Source organism: Thunnus albacares, chromosome 18, assembly GCF_914725855.1.
Source record: "Thunnus albacares chromosome 18, fThuAlb1.1, whole genome shotgun sequence".
NCBI lineage: Eukaryota > Metazoa > Chordata > Actinopteri > Scombriformes > Scombridae > Thunnus > Thunnus albacares.
The window spans coordinates 5,861,537-5,876,330 of record NC_058123.1 but is presented as its reverse complement, the minus strand read 5'-3'; the positions used below and the strand labels follow the sequence as shown (position 1 = coordinate 5,876,330).

General features: G+C 41.2%; 1 protein-coding gene and 1 long non-coding RNA gene across 2 annotated transcripts in view; both read right to left on the bottom strand.

Moving 5' to 3' along the window:
• Nucleotides 1-1,401: 1,401 nt before the first annotated feature.
• On the bottom strand, nt 1,402-3,099 carry LOC122968534. Its single transcript, XR_006398841.1, has 2 exons — nt 2,139-3,099; nt 1,402-1,949 (listed from the first exon to the last, which is right to left on the bottom strand). It is a non-coding gene; the product is annotated as an uncharacterized LOC122968534 (long non-coding RNA).
• A 552-nt stretch (nt 3,100-3,651) lies between these two features.
• adamts6 (ADAM metallopeptidase with thrombospondin type 1 motif, 6) overlaps nt 3,652-14,794 on the bottom strand; it is a 66,911-nt gene continuing 55,768 nt past the window's right edge. Inside the window, exons 20-24 of the mRNA XM_044334328.1 lie at nt 14,044-14,173; nt 10,639-10,843; nt 10,374-10,550; nt 7,082-7,238; nt 3,652-4,745 (exon numbers count right to left, since the gene is read on the bottom strand). Of these exons, the coding sequence (XP_044190263.1) occupies nt 4,636-4,745; nt 7,082-7,238; nt 10,374-10,550; nt 10,639-10,843; nt 14,044-14,173 (779 nt within the window). The 3' untranslated portion in view covers nt 3,652-4,635. The remainder of the gene's footprint in view (nt 4,746-7,081; nt 7,239-10,373; nt 10,551-10,638; nt 10,844-14,043; nt 14,174-14,794) is intronic.

Here is a 14,794-nt window from a genome sequence, read left to right as displayed (position 1 = left end):
AACAGCCTGTTTCAGACAGATGCTGACCTGAAGGGCTGCATAAAGGCCAAGTATAAGATAAAAAGGAGTTTTTTGAACTGTGAAACATGCAAAGATATTCCAGTAGAGCCCAAGAATATAAATATAGACCTGGAAATGTATGTGATACGTCCCCTTTAAACAGTACTTTTCTGTAGTGTTCATTTTCTTGTGTGCTGACAGTGCCTCAGAGATAAAACCATGGAAATACTTGGCAATATAGAGATAAATACTGATCCAATACCAGAACTGAATCCTAGTTTTATTGCCTCATCATCTGGAGACCACTTGGCCATGTGTACACACACAGTATCCAGTGGATAGCTTACATTTCTCAAGAAAAACTTTGTGTTTGTATATTCAATTTATAATGAGGTATCGTCGACATATGTGCGCACAAAATTGTGTGCAAATGTTTCATGTGAAGCACGTTTACAGCCATCTCGGAGTTGTCAGGTCATGCTGCAGATACGAAATCCCTCAGCCTGAACTCCATCACCTTCCTTTTTTTCTCCTTCTCCTTGTCACCCTCAGCTCTGCAGGTTAGGACTAATGTAATCACAGACCCCTGCAGACGGGCCAGTGCGGGAGACAGAAGCTGGGCCAGACGTACAGGTATTCTAAACTGGTTACATTAGACCAAACAGGCCATCTGTCTCCCTCTGTAATTGGACACTGTGGATTAGAAGGAGACGGCGGCGTTTCCCAGCCAAGTGGGCTAGTTACTGTTTATTTGGAATTAATTACCAAGGAGAGTGGAAACCTCGCAGCTCCCTCGGAGTGAATCCAGACACTTGAGGCCGGGATGAGAAGAAGGAGAGTTCCACACCAATGCTGTGGCAACAGAGCTGGGACAGTTCAGAAAGGTGTTTGACAGCTGACGTGCATTATGTTTGTATCTCAAAGGATGATGGAGCTGGCGTATCGGGAGTTAGGTAGGTAAGAACAAAAGCTTTTACAAACCTTACCCTCCTTCTCCGATTCGGTCACCCTAAACTGAGGCAGCGAATGAATGGATTTCTTCAGTGGTGGTAACGGGTATCCTGGTGTGATGCCATTAGCTGTTCTCATGCTGTGGGAGCTTTCCAAGAGTTGAGTGAAAGGACAAGAGTATATATCTCTTAAAGCCTGTGAGAACAGAGCATCCACCCTGGCACCAACACTTATTATTTGATACTCGGTGTATGTTGAGCTTTTTCCTCTTTGACTAAAAGCGTGGGAGGGGAGGAATGAATGCACTAACACTGCGTCTCTTTAAAAGCTGCTCTTTTTATTGTATCTACTTTAAAAAAAATGTTGGTGAAGGGCTGTATCACTGCATTTTTTTCACTATGCTAAATTTCAATTTGCATGCAGTGAAATAAATGTACAAGTGAGACAACGCAATAAATTAGCATATAATTTACATTTGAAAAAAAAATTAGTAACAGTGTACCAACATTAATACTGAATATAAAATATATGCAACTAATCACATGATGCTTTACATTTCTCTTGCACTTTAGGTACAGGTATAAGCAATGTGACATTCAAACATCCAAGTTCACAGCAATGAGTACCAGTTTGATTGATTTCACTTCTTCTCAGTTTCTTTTTTTCTGGAGGCTCCGTATCCGACAGCCAGTAGCGTTAGTCCGAGCTGTTTGGATTCAAATGCTTCTCAGCATCCACTGTCCTTTCCCAACTGCCTCATTCAAGGTTTTGTAACCAATAAAATCTGCCCGACATTGTCATACTGAAGGTGGCTACAAAAAAGTAGCAGCAGCAAAATAGAAATTAGTTGTTAACAGCTCCGATGAGATCCTTGCACACTCCTGCATTGTCTCTCAGATTTCAAGGACTCCTAATGGACCTCCATAACAAATGTGTGTGATGGAGACGTTTCATAGGTGTTTCCCTTTCACAACCCCCTACACCAGCAGAAATGTCACCTGGGTAAAGGGATCAGTTATAACTGGGTGAGTGTCCTTTTGTTGGTAGCACAAACAAAAAATACACGGTTAAAAAAAATTCCCAGTGTGAGGTATAAACAGATACAAACAAAACAATAACATGACCAGCATTTACCAACAGAGATATTGACAAGGATATTATTTCATATTGTTTGGATCCAGCCTCACTTTTAAGCACTCTGGAGAGGGTTGAATGGAAGCACCCACTTGATAGCACCAGAAGCCTGGGAAGGCCGTAACCCTCGGAGCAGAGCGGGAGGAAAAGAAGAGGTAAACACAGTACTCCATGGAAATTTAAAAAAATAAAAATAAAAGAGGGGAAAAGCACCATTGAGTTGGCTGTTTTTGTCTTTTCACTGTTGTTCTCCGTCAGCGATGGGAGTAGAGGAGGGACAGAGGACATGAGAGGAAAGGGAAAGAGGACAAGGGGGAAACTTTATCTGGGGAGGTGTGTCTACATCCTCCCCTCCCCAGGGGAGGGACCACATTAGCGTGGTCTGCCAACATATCCACAATGGATGTGAAGGGTGTGTATATTTACTTAAAGGAATACTTCAACGTGTTGGAAAATACGCCCATTGGCTTATTTGCTGAGCGTTAGAATAGAAAATCGATACCACTTTCAAGTCTGTACGCTACATGTGAGGCTTCAGCCAGGAGATGGTTAGCTTAGCTTAGCATAAAGACTGGAAACCGAGGGAAACAGCTAGCTTGGCCCGGTCCAAAGTTTAAATTAAGTCTGCCTATCAGCACCTTAAAAGCTCACAAATGAACATTTTATCTTGTTTGTTTGTTTAATCAATACAAGAACAGAAGTATAGAGATGATAAAATGGGTTTTTTGGGGGAGTTATGTGTCTGACTGTCTCTTGGCCAGGTGCGGTGACTTTAAACAAATGTAGGATTGAAACTATCATTATTTTTAATTCGACAATTAGTGTGGTCTATGAAATGTCAGAAAATAGTGTTTCTAACACTAAAGGTGACATCCTCAAATGTCTTCTTTTGTCCTGACCAACAGTCAACATCCCCAAAATACTCAAATAGTCTCAATTGAGATGCTGGAATTAGAGCATTTTTTCTTTTAAAAAATGACTCAAGATTAATATTTGATTATCAAAATAGTTGGGGATTAATTTTCTGTCGATTGACTAATCAATAAATCGACTAATCAAATGAGATATAATGTGTTAATTAGTAAGCTTTTAAACTTTGGACAGAGCCAGGCTAGCTGTTTCCAGTCTTTATGCTAAGCTATATTAACAATCTCCTGGAAGTAGAATTATATTTAGCGTACAAACATGAGACTCTCATTTAACTCTCAACAAGAAAGCGAATAAGCGTATTTCCCAAAATGTTAAGCAGTTCTTTTAAGTCTTAGCTTGCTGCTGACATACAAAAAATATGACAGCTAAGTGACATTTGATTAAATAATCCAGCTTGAAGAGAGTAAGAAATAGTGACTGTGTGTTGTGATTCCAATGAACAAGCTGCTTTATAGAATATGCTCCTTCAAAATGAAACCTTCAATCGTGAACGGAAAGCTCCTCAATAGGATGTTTAGTAAAGGCCAGTTTGGTAACAGTGTTTCATGTGGCCCAGGCACCGTCTGACAATATCTTCATACTACTTTGGACTAATGGTCAGAGCTGACTGACGCTGGGTGAGCTTTATTTGAGTATTATTAACTAAGGCACCCGTCTGGGGAAAGAAAAAAAAAATTAAAGTGTTTTTAAAAATCCTCCTATAACCACGTGTTATTTTCTGGTCCTGGATTAACATCATATATAATATACAAATCCTTACAGTATATAAGGGTTTAGCGTATGTTACAGTATGTAATATTTTCAATCACATTACATTCCCTTCCAAGACAGTAGGTTACTATCTGACACAAACATGATCAGAGGACAATGTCTTGACTCTGTTTGGAATTGTACAATAAATATACAGTACATTGATGGGGTTGTATATGAGCGGTAATTGGCAAAGTATTTACACAAAAAAGTGCACCGAAGCCAAACGTCTGCCTGCTAAAATAGCACCATCACAGTCGTCCCAAAAAGACAGGAGCCCGACACCTCCAACTCCCATCCCCCCTCTCGTAGTGAGGAGTCCTCCCCCTCCGTCTGTCCATCTCCGGGGTACATCCTCTGTGAGCGATGTGTCCAGCACTTTGGATTCATAAAACAACAAAACAACGGAGGAAGACTAACAATGATATCAATAATTATTATTATAATAAAAATAACATCACCAACAAATAATCTTCCAAGTTCCACTTCACAGAAGTGAAAATTTAAAAAAAAAAAAAAAAAAAAAAAAAAAAAAAAATTAAAAGTTTGTGTCAGCGTTATGGGCTGAGCAGTGGTTTGGATTCCACCATGATGGAGGGCAGGAGGATCAGGTGTGATAAACAGGGAAATCCTTTCTTCTCTCCCGCTCTTTTCGCCAGCGCAGATCCCCTTTCTTCCACTGGTCCAGAGTTAAGTTTTTTTCAGTCTTTTTTTTTTTCTTCTTCTTCTTCTTCTCCTCTCCCTTTTCAGTGCCGTATCAGCCTCCCTCCATCTTTCTTGTCTTTTGTTCTCTCTCTCTCTCTCTCTCTTTCTCTCTCTCTCTCTCTCTCTTTCTCTCTCTCGCTTCGTTTCGCTCTTGTGCTCCAAGGGTCAGTGCCCCTGGCAAGTCTTGCAGCACATCTGTCTGAAGTACGCACGACTGCAGAACTTGAACTTCAGTACCAGCGGGCAGTAAGCCACTTTGTTTACATCTTTGCATTCTGGAAAGAGAAAGAAACGAGCTGGGTTAGAGACAGATGTTCTGAAATAAAGGGGGTGAAGAATTTTAATACATTTTAAATAAGATTCCTGAATAACTTTTTAATGTTTTATGAGGTTTTTTTTTTCATGAGTATGACTCTCTTCTTGAGTCACAACACTAAGCAACTGATTTTCCAAAAAAAAAAAAAAAAAAAAACAATAATTACCTGGCAATCTCTGAAAAAAGCCAGAAGGTCGTTTAACAACACTTCACGCTGTTCTAAAGGTATTTCCAGACTCCTCTAATCATCTAGATGTAAAAATATTCAGTCTAATGCACGATAAAAAAAAAAAAAAGATTTTAAACCGTTTCCAAAGTTACGCCTCTATTTCCCAATCCAAACAAAGATGGTAGCCAGAAATGATATACAGTATGTCTCTAACATGAACCAAAATGAAAAAATCTAAATATAAAATACATTATCATCATACTAAACCTTAGTATTATACAAAAGCATCATACTAAAGTTGACAGCTGTTGGCCTCTAATCAACAGCTTAGTCTTTAGGGTATGGCGGTGACCCAAAACCTCATCACTATAAACAAATGACTCTACATAAATACATAAAAAAGATGATGAAGGTTGGCGAGCTACAGCTCCATTAGATGCAGTTTATTGATATTGAGATATCAATAAACCAGATCTAATGGAGCTGCAGTGCGCCAACCTTCATTTTTCTTGGTTACATTCTTTAAGTGAATCAGCACCTGTTTGACGTTTATGGGACGTCTACTATACGTTCAGATGTGCATAAATACAATTAACCCAACTGAGATGCTGCATATTCTTCATCTTTTACTGTTAATGTTGTTGCTTTGTAGGGTTTGACACATTACTGTTTTACAGTTTTTTATCCTGTTTTGTTGTTTTGCATTAAAAAAAACAAACTGATTTTTCCTTTTAGGGCTGCAACTCCCAATTATTTTCATTATTGATTGATCTGCAGATTATTTTCTTGATCAATTGATTAAAAAATGGTTTAAAAACTGCAATTTACCATTATGAATTTCAATTTGCTTGTTTTGTCCGACCAACAGTCCAGAATCTTAAATATTTTTGGTATTTTCGCTTCAAAAATTAATTAATCGAATATCAAAATAGTTGTAGAAGATTAGTTGACTAATTGATTACTAATTATTGCAGCTCTGGTTTCTTTCCAATATTTTACATTTGCATACAAAGTAATATATTAATATGTTTGCTGTGTTTTACCAAAAGAGCAAAGGCATTTGTCACTTCCTGCTACCTGGGTTATGAAATACTGTTGCAATTTGGGAAATGGGTCAAACATCTTTTTTTATGGTGCAGCAGACGAATATTTTTTCTTCATTCACTTGGTTTGGAGAGTCTTTTAGGATTCTGGAAATACCTTCAGAAAAGTGTGGAGTGTTCTGGGATTTTCAGAGACGACTTAGCGTTGTGACTCGAATGTAACGGTAATACATGAATGGCACAAACCGAGGCTGACATGCCACATGAAAGCTGGTGCATCTCCCTCAGGCCTCAACAGAATAAAACTGCAACTATACTTGGACGCAGAGGCTACGACTGAGACAGATCCTGGCCTCATTCACTAACTGGGCTGTCTGCCATCCCTACAATGCACACGCACACACTCACACACACACACACACACACACACACACACACACACACACACACACACAGCTTGCTGGATGCCGGACAGCCAGTGCTCTAAATGCCTTATCACGATCAGAGTGTCTTCCCTTATTAGGCTTCGGCCCCTGCCTCTGCAGAGCCAAATGAAACGAGACATTGCCTCACTGCTGTCCGTAAAGGAACAATTAGCCTACAGCTAATCCCATTAGCCAGCCTGTAAACTCTGCTCACGTTTTCCATTCAGGCTAATCGAAAGGCCCTTCTCTGTGCATCTGAATAGCCATCCATCATGTGTAAGTGTATATGGAGGGTTGAGCTGCTTCGCTTTGACCAGGAGCCAACCTCACTGGAAAGATTAATGTAGCTGGCAAAGTGTAGAGGAGTGTGTCATCCAAGCGTGTTAAGGTCATAGTAGAACAGTGAAGATGATGATAGAGACAGTTTATAACCTTTTGTGTGAAAGCTATGCACGTACAGCACAATAGGTATTCACATAAACCATCCTGAAGGCTTTTGCAGTTTTTTTTAAAATAGAAACCTGCATCTGCCCGGTCGACCACACATTCTCTTCATGATGAAAACTGCGAGCAGACAACTCGTCACACACGAGGGTCGAGCCAACGCTATTAAAAACGTGATGGCAGACTCAGATGTGGGCACGTTTGGTCGTCTTACCGTCGCCGTTGGATATGGGGGTGGCGTCGCACTTGCTCTCGCACTGCTGCATGGTGGTGGGTCGGAGGGACTCTGCGCACTCGTTAGACGGCTGCCCGGTGTAGGACAGACACTGCACCGTCCTCATCTGCTGGCCCAGGCCGCACTGCGCCGAACACTGTAAGAGAAGACATCAGAGCAGGACTTATTGCCTCTACAGGGAGCCAAAGAAGAGAGGTTTCTTTAACTTAATGAGGTGAATGAGGACCATCTTTCTTCTTTGACCCTGAGTGCTGGGCAACCAGACACACGCACTCAGCCGTTCTGAGTAATCCCCGCACATACACGGCACAACTTGATCCAATCAACCAATCATCAGGGGCACAGAGAGGCAGGCGAGCAGACAGAGCCAGCCGCAGTCACCTTCCCTTTTTTTTTTTTTTTCTGATTCAACTGGCTGCCTGTCAGTGACTGTGTTTCCCAACGCAGAGTATCCAGGTCAACTGTAGCTCACGAGGTATTTGTGCACATTTTTGTGCATGTGTAAGGAGAGAAAGAGAAACAGACAGACAGAAAATTGCCTCCTCTTGTTTGTGCGGAGGAATTCCACTTTAATTCTTCTCAGACTCAGAGCTGAGCTGCGACCAGTACGCACGCGGGAAAGGAGACTGGGCTGAATCAGGTCTTGCTTCTGCCAAAATGTGTCTCTTGGATGGATGCTCTTACAGCCTGGCTCATACTGTTATATACAAACATTAAATAAACTGATACAGCTGCAACTCCAGAAGCAAAGCAGCAAAAGCATCCAGCAGAATATGCTGACCACAGGTGCAATGAGGACTTGTCTGTCGACTTAAGACGTTTCGATCATTATCTAATAAATAAATAACTCATTAATTCTTGCACTATGATTCGTGATCCAAATCCTGTGCTCGACTTATCAAACTGCAAGTGATTAGTTGGTTAGATGTGGTAAATTGGACTTGTGCAATATTAAATTACATCCACTGTTTCCTTAATTTGAAACCAATTTTCTTTCTTCACGCATTCAACAAATGTTTTCACACCAACAGGCCAAAGTTAGACTCAGTATCATCCAACTCGAGTCAAGCCCATATGCTTTGGATGTGGAATCAATTGTAGAAGAAGCTCAAGATCCAACATGAAAGTCCATCTCTTTGACTGACGCTGACCAGACTGCAGTTCTTGGACTCGTCTTGACATTCAGAAGATATGTGAGAGGGTTCAGAAGGTCACGTCGGGCTAAAAAAGTGACCCCTACTTAGGCCTTTTAAAAAAGCATCTTAAAACTTATTTGTTTTCTTTGGCTTTCTGTTGATTTCATAGCTTTCCTCTTGAGTGTTGTACACTTAAATATTTGTTTTTACGTCATTCTTCTGTGTACTTTATTGCCCTCTTTCTTCTTCCCGTAAAACCCTTTCTAACTTTTGAAAAGTGCTTTCTGTAGGGGTTTTCTGGACTTTGCATTCAGGTATATTGAGCACTTGTGTATCTACTTTTGATCATTATCACCGAAAACAACATTCAAGTGCGGTTCTTTTCCTGTTTCTGCATCTTAGCTGCAAAATGAATTGGCTTTACAGTTTGCAATATCAAATGTCTGATGTATCCGTTAGCATATGGTCCATATTGGCTTAATTTTTTAAGAGAATAAGCAAAAAAAGTCAATGAAAAATTAATATATTCAATGGACCATAGCGCTAACCCTAAGGGAGAAAACATTTGTTGACACGTGAAAAAGCTAAAATGTGCACCTGCATGTCTTTGACTGACTTCTATCAATGTGCCAGTTGTAATAAAAACTGAGATTAGTTGTATCTTTGGCTATTAAACTCTTCTGTAGAAGAAAAAAAAAAAAAAAAAAAAAGAAAGCCTTCGAAAACAATTGCAGTAGATGCCAACAGATATTTCTATAATTACTCAACGCGTTCAAGCCGTCGTTGGAAGTGCTGAGAAACAACACACCTGTCAGCCATCGCTATGTGTGAGCGGTTTATGATATGAATCCAGGCATCAGCGACTAGCTGCCCCCGCTGACGAGAGACCTACCAGGCTTTCTGTCACCTTCAACGATCCTCTCTGGCTGCCTCAGATCAGTGAGCCCGCATGTCATCCCTTCCTAATTAGAGAGTCTTTATTAGGGCTCGCTGCTGGCCATGACAGATGGTGTACGTCAATGGTGCGACTTAAGTGGGATTTGAACCGGTGACCTTTTGGCCCCGGGAGACCAGGCGCTCGGTAGCTGGCAACAATCTCTCCTTTCTGGCGCTTCGAGAGGCGGCGGCCAGCGAGGGATCGGAGCAGCGAGGGCGAAGCTTGTAATTACAGCCAAAGAAAGAAGAGGTGGAGACAGAGGGAGAGGGTTGTACACACACCTCTGCAGTGCCTGAGAAAGTGCTGTGTAAGAGCAGACTCCAGCTGTTGCTCTGTGAGGTATTAACCTCAACTCGGCTCTTTGATGCACCACGCTGAGGTTATCAGTCAGGTCTGCTTTGTTTACGACTGTTATTGGCACTGATTGAATTGTAAAGGTACGTTATTGATGTTTTTTGTGTGAACGCACATGTTGGCCGTTATGAGGAGAAGCCTGCGACCTAGACTCCCTGACTCTTGACCTCTGACCTCTGACCTGAACGACACAGAGCTGAAACCAATGACATCACCTCCACTGGAACATCAGTGACCCCCACAACCGTCCTCTAAGCATCAGAGCACACTGTTTAAAATTCCACATTTACACTAAATTATTAACAAACCCTGCAAAATAACAAGCCATACTTTTTGTAGATACAACTCTCTCTGACGCACGTTTTTTGGCGTGCGCTCACCAACATGAGTCAGCTGTGTTGTAAAGTGTTCAACAGCTTCGCTGAGCGCACTAAGTCATGTCAGGGTGAGCCCAAGAATGCTACTCCTCGGTCTTCCTCTAAATCGTGTTCCTGGAAGTGATAGAGAAGCCTGGTCTGAGGCAAGAGATAAACTTCAAACAGCCAGGGGGGATATTACTGCCACTGATCACACACTCCAGGCCTGTTGGAGCACTTGGACTCGCGCACACACACACGTCACAGGCCTGCTTAGAACCCAGTGCGTGTCATCCAGGTGTAAATTACATTAACCATTCACCAACACATGGAATATATCCGTGCATCTTTTGTCTTTTAAACATTCACACTATCCTTTTAAAAGATTAACCAGGACACTGAAATAGTGCCCAAGCTAAAAAAAAAAAAAAAAACACAGCCTTTTAGGTCTTAGATCAGGCAGTGATGTGAGGCAGAGGCGGTCCTACCTGTCCCCATTCGCCAGGGATCCAGCGTGGAGGAGGACAGCGTCCTAGACTGCAGCGGATTCGGACCGGTGGCTTGTTGTGGCTCGGGCAGTGGGCGGGCGGGAAGGTCTTGGTCAGGTCGCTGCTCTTACACAAGGCAATGCGGTGCTTGAAGCCGGGGCCACATTTAGGTGTGCACTTAAGAGGAAAGAGAAGGTGTAAGAGGAAGATCTTGACAGCACAATGAAGCCAAAGAGAACAGTTAAGTCTCAGAATATCGTCTTACCTCCGACCAGTCCAGAGTGACCCACTTTGGCGGACAGGACTGGTTGTTGCACGACTCTCGTTCGATAGGTCGGTGAGTCAGACAGTGGGTGTCCTCCAGTGTCTCCTCCTCAGCAGGGCCGATCTTCCTGATACACAGGACCGTCCTCGTCCTGATCCCGCCATCGCACGTCTTACCGCACTCCGACCAGTCGCCAATAAACCACCTGGAGGAGAGAAACAAAACAGTTTTGCACATAAGAAGCAAAGCTATGAGCAAGCTCTGTGATTTTTGGCAGTGATGTTACTCCCTGTGGTTACTTAATTACTATGAGACTACTGGTAATCTCTGTTAGTGTGTAAAATCACATTATGGTTCTGTACATTCAAGGCAGGATTACCAAAATGCCAAAGCAGCAACTCTCCACCCAAGTTCACTTTGTGTCAATTGGTTTGTGGTTATTTCATTAATTGCACATTTGTTTGGGAATATGCACCACTAAAGCACAATATAAACCGAAATGGAAAGAGCCTTGAGAAGGTGAAAAAGTGGGTCCTGTATTAATCTTTCATAGCAGGGCACTGTGTCAAAATCTAGTTTTAAAACCTTTATCATTCCAGTTTTTGCCTCGGCAGCCTCCTAGCATGTTAACTTGGCCACAACTTTCTTTTTTCTTCTTTCTTTTTTCAAAATTTTAAATACACCCACCACCCCTTAAAAAGAACAGCAGACACACGCACACATATAAAAAAAAAAAACTAAACAAAACAATGCTCACAAAAACTAAATATTGCTTTCCTCAGCAATAATTCATATCAAGCAAGTTTCCTAAGGTATCCAATAGAACATAAAAAGATAAATATATATTAGAAAGCAAACTCTCAAAACACCTATTTGTTTTCTTTGCAAAAGTTACATGAGAAGAGCAATACCACTGTCATGTCTGTGCAGTAAGTACAGAGCTGGAGTCAAGAGACGGTTAGCTTAACTTAACTGGAAACAGGAGGAAACAGCTAGCCTGGTTCAAAGTTTAGAAATCCGCCAAACAGTTCCCCTAAATCTCACTAATTAACACATTTTATCTCTATTAGTTTAATATGTACACAAACTGTAATGTAAAAACGGCAGTTTGTGGTTTTATAGTGAGTTATATGGGGTAACTTCTGTGTTTGTTGGCTAGGCTAGGCTATCTAGTGTAAACTAGGCTAATCGCCTCCTGGCTTCAGACTTCATACTTGGCTTACAGATATAAGATTGATATCAATCTTTTTACCAAATTTTCTGGAGGAAAGCAAATATGCTTATTTCCCAAAGTGTCAAACTATTTCCTTAATAGCATTAAAACATTGTCTACAACTATTTTTGCGTTGCTAAAGTAACATCCAAACTTATCTACGTAAACAAAAATGTGGAAATAATACCAACACCCAAACCATTTTAAGATTCATTAAAATATAAATGATGCAGATAAACTCTTTTGACATAGCAGACGTTAACCGCCGTGTTGTTAAATGTGTGTTAGTGTCCAGTGCTGTGCCGTGCCATGCCGGGCCATTTGAGTTTATGACCTCCAGAAAAATTAGACCGTCGACTGTTCAACCCTTCTGTCTACAGATTGAAGAATTAATATCATAAAACTGCCCAGACAACAGCCCTCCAAACACATCCAGTCTGTGAGATATTACATCATCTGAAGGAATGTATACAGAATTAACGACGTGTTCAAACATCTGTGTTAGCTTTCATTACTCGAGCCCATAAAACCCTGGCTATTCTAAAACAATTGTGTTTACATGGTCTCCTTAAGTCGGCCTCTCCTGAGGCTGCAGAAGGCGCGTTTGCCCTCCTAACAGACACAAACGTCATGTGCAGCGCTGTAACTCAAAACACACGCATGCACTGCAACAACCCTCAAGTACTAATAATGAGATGACTAATAAATGAGATACCACAAGTCTGCAATCCACTGAATACAGATGTGAAAATAAATAACCAAAGGCTGTAGTGTGAATGTATGAAAACAAATGGCCACTTATACAGTAGATTTATGATATTATCAGTTTTTTTGGCTGAAACACACCAACACACTCTCTCACATGCAAATAATTGTCAAATAGTCTGAAACTAATTAACCCGATTCATTTAATCCCTCTTTTTCCAGACATGATTGGAGAGTCTGGGGATGCTTCCAGCTACAGCATAGAGTTTACGGACATTTGGCCACCAAACACAAGTTCGTATTCCACCTGTATACGTGTATATTACCCCTCGAGGATCGGCAAAGAAGCCAAAACAATCAAACACAGGTGGTCATTTTCAAGGCTCTTATTTTTGGCACGAGGCAACCCCTGAAAATAGTTAACATATGAAGTTATAAATCACTGCCATTTTATTTTATTATTTTCTTCCAAACACATTTTACAACTAGGGCTCACTGAAACCGAATTAATATGAGTCGGTTTCATTTTTATGGAAGGTTTTTATTTTAAAAGCATTAAATTAAAGCTGCTATACTCAAGATTTTTATATTAACAGTGGATCAGATGACTTTGTGTTATGTGAAAGGTGTTGCTCGTAGTGACGAACCCACAGAGAATTATCAACTGACTCTGCAGTTCACCTCTGCTCTCAGGAGCGTTTTAGTGGCTTTCGGCTAATTGTTTTGGTTTTATGACCCCGACTTTACTGTTTTGGTTCACCAGCGTAGCGCAGACACAGCCAGCCGCTGTTTTCAGTAAAAAAAAAACACTAAAAACTTTCTAGTCCACCTGTTCAGCACCAAACAGCAAGTTAGCAACTAGCAGGTGAGCACAGTTGAGCATTTAGCAACTAAAGAGCCAGGCATTTCCCTCAGGAGTTGGAGACCAAAACAGAGCAAAAAGAAGAGTGAATATTGGATTTTAATTCATCAGGTGGCCAAAAATATAGCTCCAAATGATTGATAAATGTTGCTCTGCTTTCTAACAAGTTTGCCTATCAATTTAAACAGTAATAATATCACTGTGTGTTGTGTTTACAGCTTGTTCCTGCTGCAAACATGTGTCCAAAAATATCAGTTAATGCAGGTTTAAGATGAAGGTAAACACTCTCAACATTTTTTTACACTTTCTTTGACAAAAACAAGCTAAACAAAGCAAGCTAAATTAAGCTAAAGAGCAGGACTTAGTGGTAAAACTTTAACCGATTAATCATTTAGTGCATTTATCAAGCTAATAGCCAAACATCCTCTTCTTCAAAGTTTGTGGTAAAAGTTATTTTCTGCACTTCTCTGTTTTGTATCATTGTATAATATATATATTTGAGTTTTGGACTGTTGGTCGGACAAAACAAGCGATCTGAAAACATCACCTTGGGCTCTGGGAACCTGTGATTGGCATTTCTTCTATCAACCGATCAAATGAATAATCGAGCCTCAGTGTTACGTACTCTGGAGGACATGGCTCAGTGTTGCAGTCTCTCTGGTTCTCTGGAGGTTTTCCGTCTGGGTCGCAGTAGCTGTTCTGGACCACCGAGTTGTCATCTAGCCTCTTACACACCACCTCCTGCTTCTGGGAACCTGTAGTGGAAAAAGGGGTGATCAATAAGGCATCGCAGGGCGCAGCTGATCTCGCACATGAATCCCCTTCAGAAACATGGAGTCCGGCCGCCGTGTCGAGTGCTGTGTTTAAGCGGAGATGGTATCGCTTTCAGTCTGTAGTAAATCCAGACATGTAAATTCCTGATTCTTTGCAGGATATCTTGGCAAATCACTTTTACAGAGCAGAGCGCTCTTTATTTTGGCTTCTAATGGAGAGAGTGAGGGCTACCGTATCGGTGTCACACCTCCTACTGTGTGTGTGTGCGCGTGTGCGTGTGTACCATACCAACTCAGAAAGGGTCTGTTTGGACCCTCGTGGGACGTATCCCGCAGCAGACTTGTCTGGCAGATGTAATGAGATATGGATGTGTGTGTGTATATGCGTGAAGTATAGAAAATCTACCCATCTGTGCTGAGAGTGAAATACAGTTTGGAGGAATAGTGCAAACCATGGGGTTAAAGAGTTTCAGTTGTAAGGTTGTCAAAAGGTGTTTTTCATGGGATTTTATTGCTGTAGTGATATATTAAACAACACTTCATGATTAGCTGAGCTAGCTATATCGAATGGGTGAATGATTAAGTAACATTTTTCGGATTTAA